At 40.9% G+C, this 20,561-nt stretch overlaps 1 protein-coding gene across 15 annotated transcripts in view; it reads left to right on the forward strand.

Annotated features, from left to right (window-relative positions):
* NEK1 (NIMA related kinase 1) overlaps positions 1–15,821 on the forward strand; it is a 53,102-nt gene extending 37,281 nt beyond the window's left edge. For 10 of the 15 annotated variants that reach the window (XM_048941909.1, XM_048941901.1, XM_048941903.1 and 7 more), the window contains 11 exons: positions 169–234; positions 322–556; positions 1,657–1,809; positions 2,776–2,890; positions 3,055–3,137; positions 4,111–4,328; positions 6,082–6,236; positions 8,921–9,129; positions 9,492–9,625; positions 9,907–10,039; positions 11,765–15,603. In XM_048941909.1, the coding sequence (XP_048797866.1) occupies positions 169–234; positions 322–556; positions 1,657–1,809; positions 2,776–2,890; positions 3,055–3,137; positions 4,111–4,328; positions 6,082–6,236; positions 8,921–9,129; positions 9,492–9,625; positions 9,907–10,039; positions 11,765–11,778 (1,515 nt within the window). In that variant the 3' untranslated portion in view covers positions 11,779–15,603. Of the gene's footprint in view, positions 1–168; positions 235–321; positions 557–1,656; positions 1,810–2,775; positions 2,891–3,054; positions 3,138–4,110; positions 4,329–6,081; positions 6,237–8,920; positions 9,130–9,491; positions 9,626–9,906; positions 10,040–11,764; positions 15,604–15,721 lie in introns of those variants that run through there. The other 5 variants (XR_007376343.1, XR_007376342.1, XR_007376340.1 and 2 more) reach the window with 5 other exon arrangements.
* The last annotated feature ends 4,740 nt before the right edge of the window (positions 15,822–20,561 follow it).

Consider the following 20,561-nt stretch of genomic DNA (forward strand, 5'->3'; position numbering starts at 1 on the left):
TTAAAGTGCTTGTGAAGCACCACAAAACCAGAAGTGTTGTGCAGTCTGTCATAATCTACCTATGCTTGTCACTGAGAAGTCACCTCTAAGAGCCTTTCACTATGTAGATAAAGATTATTTTTTCTGCTGTACCTTCTACCTTATTTTTCCTGCTTCTTGGATTTAAAGGATGGAGATGTAACCGCTGCCCAGGAGGTTAAAGAGGAAGTCAAGAAGCCAGATCTTGCAGTGCAGGTATGTCAGGCTGCGTTCTGTTTCATTTTCTTTTCCTTTTCAAGAAAGATGCTGTTTTAGGTAATTATCTGTTGATCCTTATTTCAGAACAAGCGGCAAATACTGAAAAGATTAAATCAAAATCTTAAAGCTCAGGAAGACGAGAAAGGAAGAAAGGATGATAAAAACATCTCTGAGTCGGATGGGTCTGAAGATGGTAAAGAAGAGCAGGAAGATAACTGTCCACTTGTAGGAGATCGCAAAAGATGGGCATCAAGAGCATCAGATTTGGTAGTTCCTTTAGCTCAGTTAACAATGGAAGAGTCTCTCTCTGGAACGGACCGTAAGCACTCTTGTCATGATATCAGTAAATGAGTTTGCACTGTGTAATGCCTGCTTTTTATCAATCTTCATTTATTTTTATCCTTTTGTTATCACTTGTGTCTCATTTGCTTCTAAAGAAGGTGGCTATGTATTCGTTTGGATAAGGAGTAAGGCATGTGTTTAGTAGATAAATAACCTGCAGGCCATGTGAAGAATAAACTCAACAAACAGCTGCTGAATTAAATACCTGGTTTATTTCTTCACGCTGCCTTTTTAAGGGTCTGTTAAATAGGCACTAATCTAACAGGAAGAACAGATACAGTTAAAATAAATGAACTTTATTTTGCTCTGCATTTCTTTGATGCCACTTGCAGCAATTGGATGGATCAATAAAGTGGGAAAAGGTGTTGCACTACAGGTGTAGTGTCCGAGGATTGGCACGATAAAGGAAGGGCAGAAGATTGCTCACCCATACAGGGAGATTCTAGGTTCTTCACAGAGGAAAGCTGCACAAAGGAGGGATGTCCAGAAAGAGACCCTTCCCCAGTGGCACTCAGCCCTTAAATGGGGGCTGCAGCCTTCACCTGTGCTCCCAGGGCTGAATCAGTCCTTGCCTCAGGTGGTCAATTAGTGGTTCAGGCTGTGACTCAGCAGTTCCCATACACCACTTTTTATCCTCTGTTTTCCTCAGAGGGAGAAATAGTAAGAAAAAAAAAATGTCCTGATATCTTATGACAAGGGATTTTCTATTTTTTTTTTCTTCCATATGAGCAAGCTGGTAGAAGTAGAGGTGAAATTTTTAATCAGGTGGTATTAAGACAGACTTTGACAACTATAAACATCTCTCAAACTTTTTCTTCCGGAGTACCTGAATTGATGAAAATAATCCTTGCTTTTACTGTGAAGTAGATGATGTTAATTGTCGATTGTGAACTTAGTAACTTATCATTAAAAGGAGTTGGCAGAAGAGGAACTCGATACTTCTCACCATAGTCTTTAAGCTCTCTGACTTGAGGTGTGGAGCATGATACTGAAATTGTAGTTTTTGGTTTTGTGGAGGTTTTTTGTTTACTATATGTAAAGTGAACGGCAGTTTAACATGTTTTTGTGTCTTGACAGGGCAAACTATGGGAGAAGTAATTAGGCTGGATATTGGTGAACCTCGCAGGAAAGTCTGGGGCAAAAGCCCTACTGATTCGGTCCTGAAGATTCTAGGAGAAGCAGAGCTGCAGCTACCAACTGAAGTACTGGAAGAAATAGATGTAATAAATGGTAAGCACTGCTGGTGACCATTTATGCTGCAAGTGTAGGAAGTTCTAGCTTCACAGTTAGTCTACTGAGAACAATTTTGAAGTGATAGGAACATGTTCTGTCCATATTCTTGTTGCTTCCGTGTGTTGCCTCAGTGTGAAATGTTCCTAAACGTTCAGAATGGCAGCATAAGCTGATAGCAAAAGATGCTGAAATATCTCACTCATTCAAGTAGTTAGAAATTAAGATGGGTGTGCAGCAAGGCAAGGATCTTCCTTTTGTCAAAAAGCCGTGGAATTGGCTTGTTAATATAAACAAGTCTGTGTATTTTTAAATAATGCCATCAACCAAATACTGTATTGCACAGTTCCTACTGCTTGCTGTTGGGGTGTAACTTAGCATAGTAGTAGAATTTCATTCTGGATGAGTTTGTCTTGGGTACCAACTCTGCTGCTTCCTGTCTTTGCTAACTTTCTTACCTGTTCTTTTGTTATTGCCATTTCTGTGTTCTCTTTCCTATTTTCTTGTGCTTTATAAATGGTAGACACAGGAAGCTTTTAGAGCTTTAGTGTATTTTGGTCCTTGTCAAGTAGTTGCTTTTAATAGAACTGAGGATGGTGGTATTTTGCTTCAAAAAAATAAATGTAAGGCTTAGTTATATTTGTTCTATATATACTGAGAATGTTGGCTGTTAGTCAACACCACAGGCTGTTTCAGGTACCTTTCCATCTTTAAATTTAAAGCAGCAAAACATGATTATCTTGACAACCTTGGGTAAAATTCAAATCAAAAATATTACAGAACAGTACAAGTTCATTCCAAATATGTAGGTTGCTCTGAAAGTGATGCTTCCCATTTGTTTATATGGAGATGACAACAGATGCAAAGAGCACAGTAATACTGTTAGAGCAGACTCCCAGCTATTAAACACTAACAACTTCTGGTTTGGGATTCATTTCTAACAAGGTATGACTTAATTAATTTTAGAGCCTGATGATTTGGAAGCAGAGGTGTTGAAAGAAACTGAAGAAAATAAAAAAGACCAGAGCAAGGAATTTCCCATCTCTGTTAATGAAGTGTGGGTGAAAGAAAAACAGGATAAGTGAGTTATTCCTTTATTGATCTCTCTCTCTCTCTCTAGTTCAGATAACTAGCTACATTAGTTACAACATTAAGCTTACCTAAAGCTTTGTTGCTTGTCTGTACTTCCTGGTTGAGGATTTTTTCAATGGACTAATGACTGTTTTAAATTTTGTTTTCTAATAGTGCACAACATGACAGAAGAGATGAAGCAGCTTTGGAGAAAGCAGTGCTTGATGAAGTGCAATCACAAAATGAAGCTCCAGGAGGTCAGTGAGTGTATTTTGTGTTGTGACTGATGGGACAGAATGCTGGAGCTATCCCTCTTCTCACTCCTTCACTAACCTAACAGAGCAGATTTTCTGTTTTCATTCTATTTTTTTAGTTCAGGACAAGTTTGTTGTGAGTTAAGAAGATGACTTGTGGGTATTATTTTTGCCACTTGGGAAGAAAAGATGTAGCATCAAAGCTATGTTATGTATACACAGGGAGAATAGCCCATTCTTTGTTACTTACAAGTAAATATCAAGCACAATAACAAGTGAATATCATTCACAAGAATGTTCTGACCTTCTATAATGACTGTTCTAAGTGTTAAGAAGCCTGGTGGTTTTACTTGGTAAAAGTGTTCTTTGTTTGTTGACATGGCTAATATTAATGTTAAAATGCAGCGTGGGTAAAAAGATGTGTTTTAAACAACTGTTAATGATAATCTGTTATCTTTATTGCCTGGAGGAGTTGCTTGCTTTTTGAGGTTTCTAAGCTAATTCCAGAAGATGTAAGTATTTTATTCCAGAAGGGAAAATACATCTACAGTAGTGTTGGTGATACTGAGACATGGATTAATTTCTCCATGAAGCAGTCTGTACATTTTTTCCTGTGTTGAAACACATGTTGAGATAAGTTTGAAGAAATATAGTATAAGGCAAGGAAAAAAATGAGAGTGGATGATTCCATCATTGCAGATACAGATTGGACCATGGTAAACAAGAGGGCATAAGAATGGAATAGACTGTAGCTAGGAGTTATGGATTCTTAAAAAATACATGGGAGAATTTCACATTATAATGCTTTTACTGAAGTAATCCAAACAGACTTTAATACTCTTATGGTGTGATCTATTTTCCTTCTAATTGTACAACAGAACTTGGTTAGGCTCTGCTCATTTTAGTTTCCTTTTGCGTGAGAGCTTGGAGGTATAAATTATTTAGATTTGTAATGAACTTTTTTATACCACCTCAGAAACTTGTTCCAGTGACTCTCTGCAACCTGAACCGTTATTCCAGAGGGTGATACAGCCCCCAGCTGTACCTACAGCCTCACCAGTTCTATCATCTCAGTCTTCCCAGGAGGAGCCTTTTGTACCTCGTTCTCGTTCCAGATCGCCAGCAAAAAATAAAGGGAAAAGTTCCTTGTTTTTTGGACTTTCTACAGGGTTGTTTGATGCAAACAACCCGAAGGTAACAAATGTTTATTTCTTCAGTAATGTTTTTCATCTTCCTGAGTCTCCATGAGGCCAAAACAGGTGGCATAATGGTTTGTACTGATGTAATTGTGTCTGCCATGCAGTATGGTTGCACTGTGTTCGTTGTGTGAGTAGGGCTTGCATGGTGTTTTGAGTCTCTGGTTTCATGTTCTGCATTCTGCCATGTATAATCAATGAATAAACAGGTGTTATAATTAAAAAACATACAGGAAAGTTAGGCTAAACAGGTTATCACACTAAAGAAGATAGGATGGAAAGCTTGCCCTTGTCCTGGGCTTACTCAGAAGACTCCAAGAGGAACAATCTCCAGAAGAGATCCTTCCTCACTGGTAGTCAGCTCTTACGTGGGGTCCAGGAGAGGTGCAGCCAGGCTCCATGCCTTCCAGTAACACGGGAGAGTTGTCTTCACCTGTGCTCGCAGGGCTGACTCATTGCTTGCCTCAGGTCAGAGCTTCAGGTCATGATTCAGCAGTTCCCATACATGCCTCCAAGTGTTTATGGAGGATTTGTCATCACTTGAGGAATGATGTTACTTAGATTCAACTGAGGAGATTCTTACTCTCTACCTTTCCCCCTTTTTACAGTTTTACAAACGTTGCAATATTTTGCCATCATAAAAACTGAAAAGAGCAATGAAGGCATTTCATAATTTCTGTTAACGAGGTGACTGGTTTAACATTCAGAGAAAGGGGGTAGTGCAGTGTGAAATTGCATGGAAATGGAAATATTTTAGCAATAGGTATGCAACCAGTAGATGAAACAGGCCTAAGACTGTGAATTCTTGGATAGATTCTCAAATGCGAAGTGCGTAGAAGCAAAGCTACGTTGTGAGGAAACATGGGTGACTGGCAACTTGCACATGTGCAAATTTGATCAGTATTTGGTGTGAAGACTTCCTAGCTGATTAAATGCTAGACCAAGAAGAATGTTTCTTGTGATTCTGCTATTGTTGTGAATGCATGAATGGAAATTGCACTCCTTGATTAATAGAATACTGGAAGATACCTGTTGGTTGATGAGGAAGTTTATTACTGCAGATGGTGCTGTTGGCGTGTTCAGAAGAATAAATGCTTCTTGACGAGCTACAGAGAGACTATTTTCACAGACTAAGGGATTTACAGTGAAGTTGTCACTAAGCACAGAATGAACTTTGTACCCTGAATAGATTTAAAGCAGTGGACAAGCTTTGTGATGAAGCTTGTCAGAGTATGACTATGAATCATCTCAGCATGTCATGTTCCTGTTGATTTGACATGTTCTTTGGCCATAAGTGTGTGTCCTAATGGTTAATGCAGTGCCAGATGAGCTGTACATAGTAGCAGAGAACTTGGAGAAAAGCAGCAGGTGTTTTGTTGTCACAACAGAGAGACCAAAGAGAGCAATTAATTCCCTTTCCCTGCTTGATTGCAGCCAGAGGAAGTTCAGAACTTGAGTGATAATTAGTTTCTGCTTCTTTTTTAATTGGGGTGAATATTTAGTGTTTTTTAGGGGTTCTTAAATTTGATGATATCTCTGTGGATTACTGAGGCAAACTGTTTCGCTGTTGCTTTATTTCTGCTGCTAACAGCATAGTATTTTAAACTTCTAGTACTGGGGAACTGCTTTGAAATTATTGTTTTCAGTATTCTACTTTGAGAAATAAAAGCTGACGTTTAAAAACAGATCGAAGCAACTTGTAACCACAGACTTGGGTTGTTTCCAAACACGAGGCTTTGTTACCTTTGCAGATGTTGAGGACGTGTTCGCTCCCGGATCTTTACAAACTGTACAGAACCTTAGTTGATGTTCCCAGCATAGCAGATGTGCAGCATCAACACAGTCTTGAAATAGATGATACAGAAGATGAGCAGGCCAAAGAAGGACCCTCTGATTCGGAGGATATGTGAGTGCAGTAGCATTATTGAGTATTTAAAAAGGCGTCTTACATCAAGAATATTTTTGGTTACACATTATGATATACTGTATACCATTGTAGACCAGAATGGATTTGTTTAGCTAGCCAGACTTTAAAAGACCCTGTATTTCATATCTGTTTGGTTTGAATCAGTGTTCGGTCTGAGTCTTGTTCAGAAAATGGCACAGCTGATGGGATGTCCTATTTGCAATGTCTGTCTGAACTGTTCCCAAATTCCATCTGTCTTGCTTTGATTCTCAGAGCGAGAGAGGAGATCCTCTGATATTCTCTGATTAAGAATGAGATGCAAGCATGGTCAGATGTTGTCTGAGTAGTTTATTATCTAATTAAAGTGAAGGGGAAGGGACAGGCTGGTGATTATTACTAATTAGGGTGACGGGGAAGGGAAGGTGGGTGTTAGGGAAGATGGGAAGAGACCAAGAATTCAGTAAAGCAGGGATAGTCACCAGCAATGATGCAGTAGTGTCCCATTGTGTGCCAATTCCAACAGTCCAAAGCTGATGCAGAATGAAGGGTGCAGAGGGAGGCAGACTGGCTGGCATTAGGCAGCAAGCAGGCAAATGGTTCAACCAACAGGGGATCTAGGAGGCAGGCTGGTCTCAGGTAGCAGGCCCAGGAGAATCAGGCAGCAGGCAAGTTTCATGCCACAAGGTGTCTGATACCGAGCTCAGTGTTCCTGGTTTGTAGGTTTCTTCTGCCCAGCATTCCTGGGCACTTAAGTTAGAATCATGTGCAGCACCTGTTGGCAGGCATGTCCTATTGCTTGAGATGTGCCCACAAAAGGCAGTTCATCAGCAGTGTAGCAGCTGCTTATCTCTCATTGCCTTTGGCCTGCAAGTCTTCAGGCAAAAGATTTCTTGGACTTGTCTGCCTGTTGAAGTTGTCCAACAGCAAGCTTTGAGGCAAAGGAGCTGAAATAGTCTCTTACAGCATCCAAGATGCTTTTTTGTCTGTCTTTACTCCTTACATTCCCCTGAAACAGATCAAAGTTGATGGCTACCATTCTTCTGAAAATGAAGAATTCTTTAATATATCCCTTCTTTTCATGTTCAAGGGATCTCTGCTCTCCTGTCTTCCTTGCTGTGGTATTGGGATGTCCTTAAATTCCCCCAGATTCTTCCAGGGGCCTCAAGGTCTGACCCTGGGCTGACTGTTACACTCAGCTTGAGTAGTCTGCAGGGATGAAAACTATCCAGTCTGTCTGTTCTGATGAGACCTCTGTCTGTTTTGCTCCAGATAATTCTATGTGGTTTCAGGTTTTCATTTCTTTCTAGGGTTTCTAGGGTTTCCTTAAAATGCATTCATTTCGTTACTCATCCCTGGACTCCATAACCTAGCTCTTAGTTGTCCTTTGTTTCTCTCATCCTAAATTTTCATTTGTTCAATGCGACTTACAAACAAGACAATCATCTTCCCTGTCGGTGTAAATTGAGCTTAGGTCTTTGTGTTGCTTTGTGGTTGTTCTTGGTGGTGGTTGAACCAACTTTATCAGTTTCCTGCTGTCTTAGGACTGCATGCATGAAATTTGCATTTATCAAGGCTAGTGGATAAGGTATTTAACTCATACCTGTGCATTGGGAATGTTAGTACAAATATTATTTGTCTCTGCATTTGTATTCCTGTGCTGTTTTTATTTCATTGACAAATGCAAAACACACGAGTTATTTTCAGTACTTCATTGCTTATCCTCAGCCCATCTTCCTTCTGCTTCATTTTTAAGATATTTCTACTTGTTGGCTCTTACTGCCAGTTCCTACTGTTCACATACTAAGATTAGCTGGCAGTCTTAGGAATGGAGGTTCTTGTAGCAGTTGTCCCACATACATAGAAAGTGCCCTGAAATCCTACATTTGGAAATGAACAAAAGATGAAACATGAAGCAGAGGAACAAATTGTGCAGTTATTTCTGGTGCTGAAGTGCTGCCCTTGGCACACGTGCTGCTTTTGTCTAAGGTTTTCTGTTATGTTTTGCATAAGTGAGCGTTCTGATGTGGAATTAAGTCAGTCTTTCCTGTTCTCTTCTTGAAAAGTGATACCTGAGGTTTCTGGAGCATCAGTTGTGCTTAGCCAAGTCAGAGTAATCCAGATCTACCTGATCTTTAGTTATCACATCTCCTCTTGAGTTTGTGTGGAAAGAGAACTCTGCCTGGTCTGAGTCCCAGCATACAGTCTCTTAGACAGAGACTGAAGAAGAATCTTAGAGTTGGTTGTCTGAGTTGGATTAATTATTTTACCATAATTAGTATTGTTGTGCTTGCAACACAGGGTTTTATAACAGAGCGTGAGTACAAAGGTTGTTTGAACTGATCTTCCTAATGAAGTTTAACAGATCACCTGTCTCATCGTCCTTCTATAAGATGCTCTAGTGTCTGCTTAGGCAGATCTTTATTCCCTGTGCTTGGCACTGTGTAGTGGTATTAGGACTGTTGTGATGAGCTGTGGACGTAAATATCTTCAGAAAGTGCTAATTTTCTTGCTTAACCTAGTAGTTATAGGAAAAGAATTAGTCTAATGTATGCAAATGTTACTCATTTTTCTTCTCCTAAAAGCTCCGCTGTCTTTGGTTTGTTGGCTTAACAAAAAATATGAACTCTTCCTAGAGTTTGTCTTGAAAAGCACATCTTCACATAGTCTTTGCCACTTTCTCCTAGCATGTTTGGGGAGGCCGATACGGATTTGCAGGAACTCCGGGCCTCAATGGAGCAATTGCTTAGGGAGCAGCCTGAGGAATTAAGTGAAGAGGAGGAATCTACTTTAAAGGCTAACGTCATCAAATGCATGACAAATGGTACGGAGCTGGATGAAGCAGATGAAAATAACCCCAGCAGTGAAAGTGCTCTTAATGAAGAATGGCAGTCAGGTACAATTTGTTATACCTGTTTCATGAGCTGTTCATTGATGTTAACAATAATGACACGGAAGAGTTTTGCATTTTATAAGGGAATCAAGTTCTGAATAATAGTTTCTCTAGAGACTTAAAAATGTTCTGATGTTACTTGAAGTTTTCAGTGCGTGAAGGTCAGCATCTAAGTACATGTTTATGTTGCAAATTATGTAGCAGCTGTTTGTTAGGCAATGACCATAAGTCTTTTTTACTCTAGTTGCCTGAAATGTGCTTCCAGGGAAGATCAGGAAGATCCTTTTAGAATAATCTAATAGTTTTCTGCTGTTGGTGGTTTTCTTCCACTGGTTCTTGTTTACTGGTGTGTTCTTTCTTTACAGATAACAGCGATGGAGATATTGCCAGTGAATGTGAAGAGTGTGATAGTGTCTTCAGCCATCTGGAAGAGCTGAGATACAACCTGGAGCAGGAAATAGGCTTTGAGAAATTAATTGAAGTTTATAATAAAATAAAGGTTTGTGGAATAAACTCAACTGGAAGCCATTTTAGGAAACAAGATGTGTATGTAGGGCTGCATACTGTGCCAGTAACAAACAGCATTGCGTGGCTAGAATTAATACTTATTTGTTGAGTCTTTTGTTTTCTCTCAACACAACTAAAACATTAACAGAGAAAATCCCAGTGAATTAAAGGAGGAAAACGTTGGGGTTAGCAACAGACTACATGGAGTAAACCTGAACTGTTTTACTCTAAACCCATTTCAGACCTCACCACGTGGATTGTTCTTTTTCCCAGGCTATACATGAAGATGAAGATGAAAATATCGATATTTGCTCAAGCATAGTTCAGACTATTCTGGGAAATGAACACAAACACTTGTATGCCAAAGTACTTCACCTAGTCATGGCAGATGGAGCCTACCAGGAAGGTAATATCACTGGCAATGATGGTTTGTCCTAATGTTTGTTCTTGCTTACATAAAGAAGTTGTGAAAAATACTTTTTAAAACAGATGCTTTGTTATACAGCTGGTCAGCAACACAGATTGATGGTCTTTTTTTCCCACAAACAGCTTTTTTTATTGCTGCAGCATGATGTGGCAAACTGTCAGTGTGCTGACACTCTGATTTAACATTGCACACGTAGAATGAACTGTAATATTGCTGCACATTTTATAAGGCATCTGTTAATAATGACTTTCTGTGAAACCATTCTGCAGGTTGGGAAGATGAAGTCTAGAATGAAGTTCTCAGAACAACAAATGATTCTGTTTTAGGAATTCAATTGTGAAGTAATATTTCCCTTTCCAAAACTACTTTTAATGGGTTCTGGTGTTGAAAAGTAGTGATGCTGATTCAGAGAAGGAAACTTGATGTGGGTCTTTATTCTATAATTGCAGTTTCCTGAAAGACCTTGCTGTGGAGATAGAATCCATCTTAGTCTTGCAGTAGCTCAGTGATACATGGAGAGCATTAAACTTGCTGGGAGCCCCCCGTGTGTTTGCACAGTGTGCTGTGCAGGCAGACAGCTCCTGGGTACTCAGAGTCACTTGGTGCAATGCCACCCAGGGCCCTGTCTGTGAGAAAATGCTGTTGGCTTTTTCTCTCATGTCAAAAAACTCATTGCAGCTATGTAATGTTGTCTGGTGCCAAAAGACTTAACTGGGGAAGAAAAGATAGGAATCTAAAACGTCAGTTATTTGTACTGAAGTCAGAAGCTTCACGTATTAGTTCTAGAAATGTGTGCAATAATCACTATTTGCTGAGTTTCAAATTCTGAGTATTTTAATGCATGTTAACCAACGTTTGCTAAATGCATCTTTCAATTTCACAACTATGTTGCAATAGCAAGTGAAGAAAAGGTCAAATGATTACAGCTTGCTAAGCTGTTTATACAGAAATGGGTAAAATGTTTTAAAAAGCAGTTCTAAGAACACAATCATTAAAAATCTATATTTGGGACAAATGACTCCTCATGTTTCCTTTCTTTGCTACTGATACAGAGCTGCTGAGTCAGAACAAACAGGTCAGCATAGTTTTAATTTTGTGTTATGGGAGGATGGCAGAAAAGCATCATAGATATTTTTTCAGCCACTTTGAATAACTGGAAAATAAACTGCAGTTGTTTGTCAAGCATCTGGAGGGCTGGCAATGCAGAACAGGAAGAAAATAGTAACCACAGTGTTACCCATTTCTTCTCCTTGACATTTCTCTGTTTAAGGGTATTTTAAAACTAATCCTGAAAGGTTTCAATGCCAGTTTGCTGAAAAAAATGTTGGCATACAAACGGTAAGCTTTTGTCTGAGGGAATACTGTTAAAATGAGCTGACTTCCATCTTGTGAGATGCTGAGGAACAAGTGGCTGTTTTTAATAGCTTCAGTTTTAATTCTGTATTCTACAAATCTGTGATTCCCTATGAGAATGATAAGAAAAGATCGTTCTTCCCTTGTGCAGTTTAAAGAAAAAAAGTGCTAACAAAGGCAAGTGAGGACAAAAACGTGTTGAGGAGCTTCTATCTCAAAAGTTTTGTACTCGTCAAGTACTCTGTTCTGTAGATTGTTATGTAAGGCCAGATTGTGTTTTGCTGGGTTTTATGGCTTGTTTTCTCTACTGTATCCTTTTCACCCTGCCTTTCCCTCTCATGGTTTTTACAGATAATGACGAATAAAGCTGACTCAGGAAACTCCCTAGTGCTGCATGGCACATCAGTGTTCAAAGTCTGCACAGCAGAGTAACAGACTGTAATGAGAATGTAACACGGGGCAGGAGAAAGAAGAGCTGGAAAAAGAGTGCTGACAGTATGAAGCAGAGGAAAAAAGATGCCTTTTACCCTCAGATATGTATACACTTCTCTTGTGTGTCTTGCATACGTGGTCATTAAATATTAGATGCCTAAATTTGATAAAACAAGCTATAATATCTCTCTCTCTCTCTCAAAAAGGAGTAAATATAGCTGTTCTGATACAAAACCAATTCCTACAAGGTAAACCTGAGTTCTTGTCATAGCAGCAGCTGGCTGATAGGGTTTTGGAGCTGGAAGGATTACAGTGTTGTGAAAGCAGCCATCTCTAGCTGTTCATTTGCATACTTTAAGTAGTCCTTCTGTACACCTACATAAAGAAACTGTTTTTATTGACCCCTGTGTTTGTATTTTAATAGCATCTTAATCCAGTGGTCCAGTTTGAGTATTTCACTTATTTCTTAATAAAATGTATTTTGAAGCTAATGACTTCTGTCACTTCTTAAGTGTCATCTGCAAGATCTGACAGGCATTGTTCTGAACTCGAGGCAGACTGGTATTTCAGTTAGCAAAACACTTGAGTGTTTTATTTTGGAGGCAGTGCAATTAACATGGAGCTAGAAGCCTTCACTTATATTCTTCCTCTGAAAATCCCAAGGATTTACACTTGAAGTTTTGCCATCCAGTCAACGATAATGCAGAATATTGTTGAAAGATGTTTTCTCTCATGTTTGTTTTTAAATTCTTAATGTTATTTTCCTGGCCTCACAGCCAGAGGGGAAGGTATGAAATGTTACAGGCCAGAGTGCTCCCTGACTGCTCATCTTTTGGGCCATGTTTTGTAGCTTTGTATCTTCCACCCCTGAAATTAATGACCTGACCCACCTTTTTGTTTCTCCTGTCCAAGTATTGTTGTACGGAGCTACTTGAGCACCATGAGCTACATTGTTTTCACATCATCCCTGCGGAGGTTCAGTCGGCTTATCCATACAGTAAGTCTCCTGTTGCAAACCCAATGAACTGTCACACTTCTAACTGTGCCCTACTGAAGAACATAAAATGTTTTTTCCAGCTAGTGTAAAATACAGCCAATATAAAACTGCCAGCTTTTCCACCAAGTACCATCAGGTACTCATGATTTAGAACTGATGCGTACGTGTTTTCTGTATAATGGTTTTGTGGAGTTAAGATTGACGTTTCACCCACTGAAATGTGGTGTATTTTTAAATGTCTGATTTAAGGTAGACCAAAAGGACTCAATTTCAGCTGTATCATGGGAACTTATGGTGAGAAATCTAAAAAAAAAGATTGCACGTTTTACTTGCCCTTAATATACTGACTACATTTTTGTATGTGTATTTACCTGATGATTACCTGATCATCTCTTGCTTTATCTGGTGAGGAAATACAATCTCTGCTGGTGCTGACCTATGCTTCATCTTTTTGTTTTGTTTTGTTTGCCATGCTAAATGTTGGTCCTTCTCAGTAAGCTTCTCTTCCATTCCACTTGTCTTCAATGAGATCACAGTGCAGTGGAAGGATCCTCATCAGTTTACATCATCCATGTTGTTCAGCTAATACACCTCAAAAGAGTTTACACAGACCAAGTCTGCATTATCTTCCTTCTTTAGTACTGCTTTTCAAATTGTATCTTGCACCCTTTAGGAGAAAGGAGGACTGAAATTTTTCAATACAAAGGGATTTTTCTCAAATACAACCTAGGGGTTAGGTTGTGTTCGATTGCTTTTCTCTTGAAATCACATCATTATTGACATCCTTCATTTCTTATGCAGGTTGCTGGCTAGCAGACTTAAAGCTTTACAGACGTAGAGCTTTTTATCAATGAATGATTTGAGAAATATGCTTAGACTGTGCACAGCTTTTCAGAGATGAATATTCAGACCTACCAATACTGAATATCCTTGAAAATCCTCAGCAGCTAATTTTAATTTGACGCAGTAATTAATTTTGTATGCTAAAGTAATGTCTTCATGTGAAATTGTAGAACCCTATTGAGGAGCCCTGTGCATGAGTACAGTGTAACTGTGTCAGTGATTTCTTTTTAAGGGCAATGCAGTGATCTGCTTGCAATAACTTATTTGAATTGGTTGAGTATTTGGCTTGCATTGATAAAATTGCACTCACTGTGGGTAGCTTTCTGCTACAAATCTAGTACCAAACATACAGAATGGTGGTTTTGGCTCAGAACATCTATTTTGTGTTGTGTCCCTGTCTTCTGGCTTTTATCTTGACCCCTGAAACCAGCTGTAGGTGAGAGAAGGAAAAAGCAATTTAATATATATACATATTTATCAATATCCAAAACACAACAACAGTAATAGATCTCAGTACCTGCCTACATTGTGTTGTCCTGCAGACATGATTACAGTCCTTGTCATGAGACTCCTCTGGCAAGGCAAGCTGTGACATTTATAGCTGTATGTGTGCATCCAGCTTCCTGACCCTCAACTAAATAGGACAAATGCCTGCAGCACAGCAGGATCAGAAGGAACCTGAGCTTGTAGCCTGTGGCAGGAAGATGAGTCTTGTGCTGTCCCAGCTGCCTTTGTTCGGGGTGGAACAGGTAGACAGTAATCCTACTTAAAGCACTGATGCCTTACATCTTACTAGAATCACAGAACCACTTGGGTTGGAAAAGACCTTGAAGATCATTGAGTCCAACCACAACCCGACCATACTGCCCCAACTCTAACAGCCCTCTGCTGAGTCATGTCCCTGAGCACCACATCCAAACGGTTCTTAAACACATCCAGGGATGGGGACTCAACCACCTCCCTGGGGAGCCTATTCCAGTGTTGTTGTTGTTGTTTGGGTGTTTTTTTTGTTTTTTTTTTGGTTTTTTTTGGAAATGGGAGTGAAGTGGCTTTTGCTCTTTGATTTGCTTTAGTTTGAGAATGTATGTAAAGTGACTACTCGAATGTACTTTAAAAAAACCTGTTACCTGGTCAGGCAATGCAAATCACAACCAAAGCACCTCCCTGTTTCTGTGATCTGGAAAGCGAACGGCTGGTGAGAACAAAGCTTCCCTCATTCCGTCTGTTCGTGTAGCTGTTTACAGCACTGATGAATTTTTTTGTTGGCTCCTCCTACTTTTGCCTCCCCCTTGCTCTGGTTTGCACAGAAATGCTGTACATCATTCAAATATGCTTCCTCAACGTTTCTGAAGTTTTACAACCTTGCACAAATCTGCTGAAAACTCTACTTCTCCAGGATTTCTCTTTCTACACGTGTTTGTAGAGTAATTACACTCTTCAGAGACTGATGGTCCTCAATTCCACACGGAAGTGTGAGTTCTTAGCACAGTATTTAGCATAAGCATTCTGATGTGCCGTACATTTTCTCTATGTTTTCTTCAGGCTGGAGAGCTGGGTGGGCGAAGAAGAGCAAGTGTTGAGCAAGCTTGCTTGCCTTTATATTTGCTGTGTACTGCTTGGTGTTTGTTTTGTATGATAGAATCATTTAATTGCCTCTGTGAGAGCTGAAATATTGGGATTGGGGTCATGTCATGTACGAAATGCTTCCTTGTGAGCAAAGGGCTGGTTTTCCAAGTCAAGATTAGAATGCCTGTTACACACTTGAAAGTTATGCTTTCAAAGGAAAATAAGTAAAATATCTAATGATGTTTAAGTACAGCAAATATCTAAATTGTTTCTTAAATACTTGTGTTTCTTGATGTGTTAAATAACGTGCCTCTATGTTTTATAAATCAGCTATTAAATTTGAAGCAAATGACCTCAGTTTCATTTCTTGGTGGGTTACGGTGGGTTGGTGGGCCGACCGATACTTATTTTCATTTCGTTCTTGCTCCTTTATGCAAGCATGTAACAGAGATCTGATCTCTTTTAAACAGAGCAATTACAGAAAGCAAGGTTCTGTCCATCAGCTGCTATTCATGGCTCCCCACCTACTAACAAGAGGTGCTTTCTGTTCAGTGCAGCAGTCGGGGCGAGCGCCTCAGTTTCCGACCTTCGTTGCAGAAGTACAGCAAGAAGCCTTATTTCACGCGGCGTGTGTATGTTATGGATCTAAAGCCTTGGGAGGACGCGAGCGATCATGCGATTCCTTGATCTACGCCTGCCTCCTCTCCCTGCCTGGCAGCGGCCGCTGTTTCGCCGCGTGGCCGCGAGGTGGCGCTATAACCGCGGGACGCCGCGCCGCACACGGGAGCAGCGGGGGGGGGGGTGGGGGGGCGAGCTTCGCTGTGCTGAGTGCGAGCCGGTATGAGGAGTCGGCTGCTGGAGCTTGTTACAGTTGTCTCTCCTTGCACGTGGCCGTGCTCGTGTTTGCTGGGCCCTCCTTGGGGTTGGCTCTGTCCTGCATCAGGCACTTTGTGCTTGGCTGATGGATGGTCTCTTAGGGACCGCAGGCAGCCAGGAGAAAAGAAAGTTCAGTTTTAAATAGCACTGTGGCTCAAGCTGATGCAGATGTGCTGCGAGTATAATGGCACGATAATCCCCTCCTTGACATCCCCTATTTTCTGCTGTGTCCTGCAGGCAGTCCTGACAGTAATCTCTTCTCTAGGGGAAGGGATGAAGCGTGCATTTTTGCTGACTCCTGAACATGGGATAAAACTTCTTTCTATTCACATTTGAGGCAAAAATTCTGCCATCCTCGCTCTGCCGATAAAATGTGAAGCTTCAAGCAGTGCTTTAGGGCTGCTATTTTTACCTTCTATCAGTTTCCCCATCAGCAGTCAGGAGCCCTCATTGCTGTTAGTTGTATTGCTTCTAGAGCTACTTTCAGTGTTATCACAGTAATTTTCAAGCGGTACAGGGCCTTTTCTTCTGAAGAACAGAGCGATCCGATGGGGATATGGAAAAGAAAAAGCTCGAGGTACCATTAACGATTATCAGAGCTTTCTCCACTGCAGGGCTATCCTAATCTCTGATTGCTGCTCCAGTCAGACAGTCTCCTTATGAACTGCCCTTGCTGTCACACTTTCTCACCTGTTGTTTTGCTTCCTATTAACCCGTAACAACTGCTCATAAAGATGTCTAAAGGACAGCACACGTCTTATTTGCCAGTACCGCAGAGCACTTTGTTCATCCTTTCCCCCTGATGTCAGTTTTGAGAACTTAAATGGTATCTTGGAGTACTTTACCGCTGTTCTTCAGTCTTTCTAAGGGAAAACCAGAGGGTGGAAATGATCATGGCAGTTTAGCTTCTCTGCAGCACACATTTGGACTTATGCTGGACATGTTGTCATGCTTTTGTAATTGTGAAATGTTAGTGTTTTCTAGTGTTTCCTGCTTAACAGATGTAAAGCCTCAGAAAAATAAACCTCCTAAATAATAGTAAACATCGATGAAGAATTCTTTCCACTGCACTAAAGCATCTCTAATGCAATCCTTAGCCATTACCAATGAAGTATCTTTTTTCAGCTGTTGACAAGCCTGATTGAGCAGTGTAGTGTCCTGTTCTACCCTGGACTTCAGTATGTCAGTGCTCACAGTGCCCTAAATAACTCAACTCCCTGTATTCACTTAATTCCCCAGAGCACTTCCTTTTCTCAGATGTCCTCTCTTGCTTTCTCTGCATTGGGCAATCTTGTTTGTCCAGGAAGAGGCTCCAGCAAACACTGCCTGGAACAGACAGCAGGGTTAAGTGTTGCCAGCTGGGAAAGGGAGCAGCGTTCAACCCTGTCCCACAGCATTTGTTAACCAGGCGGTGATACTGCAGTAACTACACGGCTTGGAAAGGCAGTAGTTACATTGTCTCTATAAATATCAGCATCTATCTGCGCATGCAGCAGTGGAGCGCGGATGAGCCCTGCGATAAAGCTTCCCCTCCTCACAGTGAAACTTAAATCAAACTTCAGAGATAAACAGCTGAGCTCTGTCAGATCTCACTGTGACCTGCGAAGATTCTTTGGTAGTGATTATTGGGACCAGCAGAATGAAATGTGTGCTTACCCTCGTGCTTGAGCTCAAAACACAGCACCCTCGATTAAAGTGGATGGATTGGAGCCAGGTCACCCGACTCCGAGCTGCAGTCAGCGAGGCTCCGAGCTCATCTTCAGTTGTGTTTATTGTGCTGAGGGGAAAGCAATGTCCATCAGAAGGGCAGAGTGCCACAGATGGAGGCACAACTGAACCACTTTGTAAGGGCTGCTGAAGCTCCTCTGTTAAGGGTGATCTAAGGCTGGAAAATTACAGGTGAATACGGAATGAAACAGGCTTGCTTGGGGAGCATGAGGTGTGCAGTGCAGAATGTTTCTCTGGCATGAATCAAGGGCTAAAGGATGTACCAAATACTGGGGTGTTTTTGATTCCTGACTCGATTTCTAAACTAGAAGTTACTGAGGCCTAAAATTAGTCAAATGAAACAACAGGGAAGCCTTGTCTGCTTGTCTTGCATCCGTTTCTTCCTAACATCATTACAGTCACTCACTCACTGCCTTCTCTGAAGGAAGCTGGGAGAAAAGGGCTGAGCACAGCCCTGATGACGTGAAGAAAAGCACAGAAGGAAGCAGCAGGGAGGCCAAAGTTGCAACCACTCTTCCTCCTTTACCCAGGAAAATTTTGGTGACCTCTTGACACCTCCCACGGGAACCTTTAAATGGACAACAGCGCTTGCCAAGTAAATACAGAAGATTGCATTAAAACAGGATTGTTTCTGATTTAATCCTCCTGCAGTTGATGAAAGCAAGTTCAAGTTCCCGCAGCAGCTACAGCACACCGACCTTGGCAGTAAATGTGGGTACATAGCAGGATTGCTTAATAAGAATGCTTAATAACAGGCTGATGGGAAAGCAGCATGCAGGCAAACACCTAGCACAGGCTGTTTGCTGACAGCTGTGTTGGCCACAGCTGCCTCACCTATGTTTGAGGACCGTGGCATCCTTTGTTTCTTGTAGGTGTGTCCTCAGAAGAAGAGTGGTGATAGAGCTGCGTTAGGGCTTTGGAATCATAGAATCATAGAATCATAGAATCACCAAGGTTGGAACAGACCTAAAAGATCACCCAGTCCAACCGTTCACCTATTCCCAATAGCTCCTACTAAACCATGTCCCTCAACACAACATCCAGCCTTTCCTTGAACACCCCCAGGCTCGGTGACTCCACCACCTCCCTGGGCATCCATTCCAGTGCCAGTGAATGATGCTTGCTAACGTTGTTGGTGCCCCAGTCACATCCATACTTTGTTTTCTGTCACGTGTGAGAAAATAATTCCATAAAACGAGTTTTACTGTAGCTTGTATAACGTGTATATTCAAGCAGAATTTAGGGGCTGATTCTTAGCGGCAGAGATGGAATCCAGCTGCCTGTTTTCTTTGGCCCTGAGAGTCAGATCGATATGATTTACATTTTCAGAGCAAAGGAAGAGCTGGAGGGGTGGTTTTGAGGGATTTTCTTCTTTTTGCTTGCCTTAGTAAGTAAATATTTTACAGACCAAATCCCCAGTTCCACAAAATCGGTGACTCCAGGCTGTGGGAGAATATAAGTAAGCACAAAGGCTGGAATTTATTGCTAGTAATGATCTATGAGATAAGATTTTCAGCTGAACTAGTGCAGAGAGCTCAATTGCCAGATGTGAGGGAGTGAAAGTGACACAAATTCACAAACACACACAAATCTTTGGCAATCCCCAAGCGCTTCTATAGGCCTGCAGCGCCAGGAGCCTCGAGGAATTCATTTTGTATCTCACTGTCTTTATCAACTTAAAAGCCAAGTCTCAAGCTTTATAAAAGACATCCAAAGTACTGCCATGAATACTTCATACATTTATCTCACTTTCTACATCTTATTATAGACAAAGAAAGGGGTTTTTTGGTCTGTATTTCCCTCCTTTGTAAAGAACCCTAGGAGCAGAATGACAGTGACTGCAAAAAATCACTGGGGAGTTTGTCCTTGAATTCACCCACTGTCATCTCAATGTCATTCAAACTTTTACAGTGCTCCATCTAAGCAGCTTTTCCTTCAGAGTCACGTTGTCCATTGGAAACTCTTGCTTTTTGCCTGTAACCTATCACCAATGTGAATGGATGGCATGGTGCTCACATCCCAACCTCTGCCTTCAATCTTTCCTCATGTACCAGAGACTGTAGATGTGTGAGTCTATAAAAAAGAGCTTCTGTGTCCTTTGGACGATGCAGCAAGTATCACCTGTGCTAATGAGCATGCATCCTGAAAAGGATGCTGCAGACAAAGAAAATGCTTTACTGTGGGATAAGACCTCTGCTTTCACTGGCTTTGGATGAAAGTGACAGAGCAGTTTATATGCTGTAACTTACCATCGTTTCTCATACTTCAGTAAACAAACCCTAACAAAACCCACTGCATCACTCATATTTTGATACCACAGCAGAGCTCTGTAAGCGCGGCAGAGACATTTGAAAAGTAAACACACTGATAATTGTACTTGCTTGTCAGATAGCTCTGCACAGCAGGCAGTTTTAGGAGGAGAAAAGCTATTTTAAGGAAGTCAATCTTTTTGAAGAAACTAGCTGAGCATGCTTTTAAGAACTAGCATTACAGCTCAAACAGATTATTAGTTTTTTTTTTTTGGCAGGCTATCAAACTATTGCAGCACTCACAATACTAAAATGGCTTAATTTAGAGTTTAAACAAGCTACGTGAGCTTCATGTGCAAGGATGGCACGTGTTTGTCCTGGAGCATCTTGCAAGTCTCTGATCCTAAGCCTGGGAGTGTGGCACAGCTCTGTACACCAGGACTCAGTTCTGGGATGG

This window comes from Lagopus muta, chromosome 4 (assembly GCF_023343835.1).
Source record: "Lagopus muta isolate bLagMut1 chromosome 4, bLagMut1 primary, whole genome shotgun sequence".
NCBI lineage: Eukaryota > Metazoa > Chordata > Aves > Galliformes > Phasianidae > Lagopus > Lagopus muta.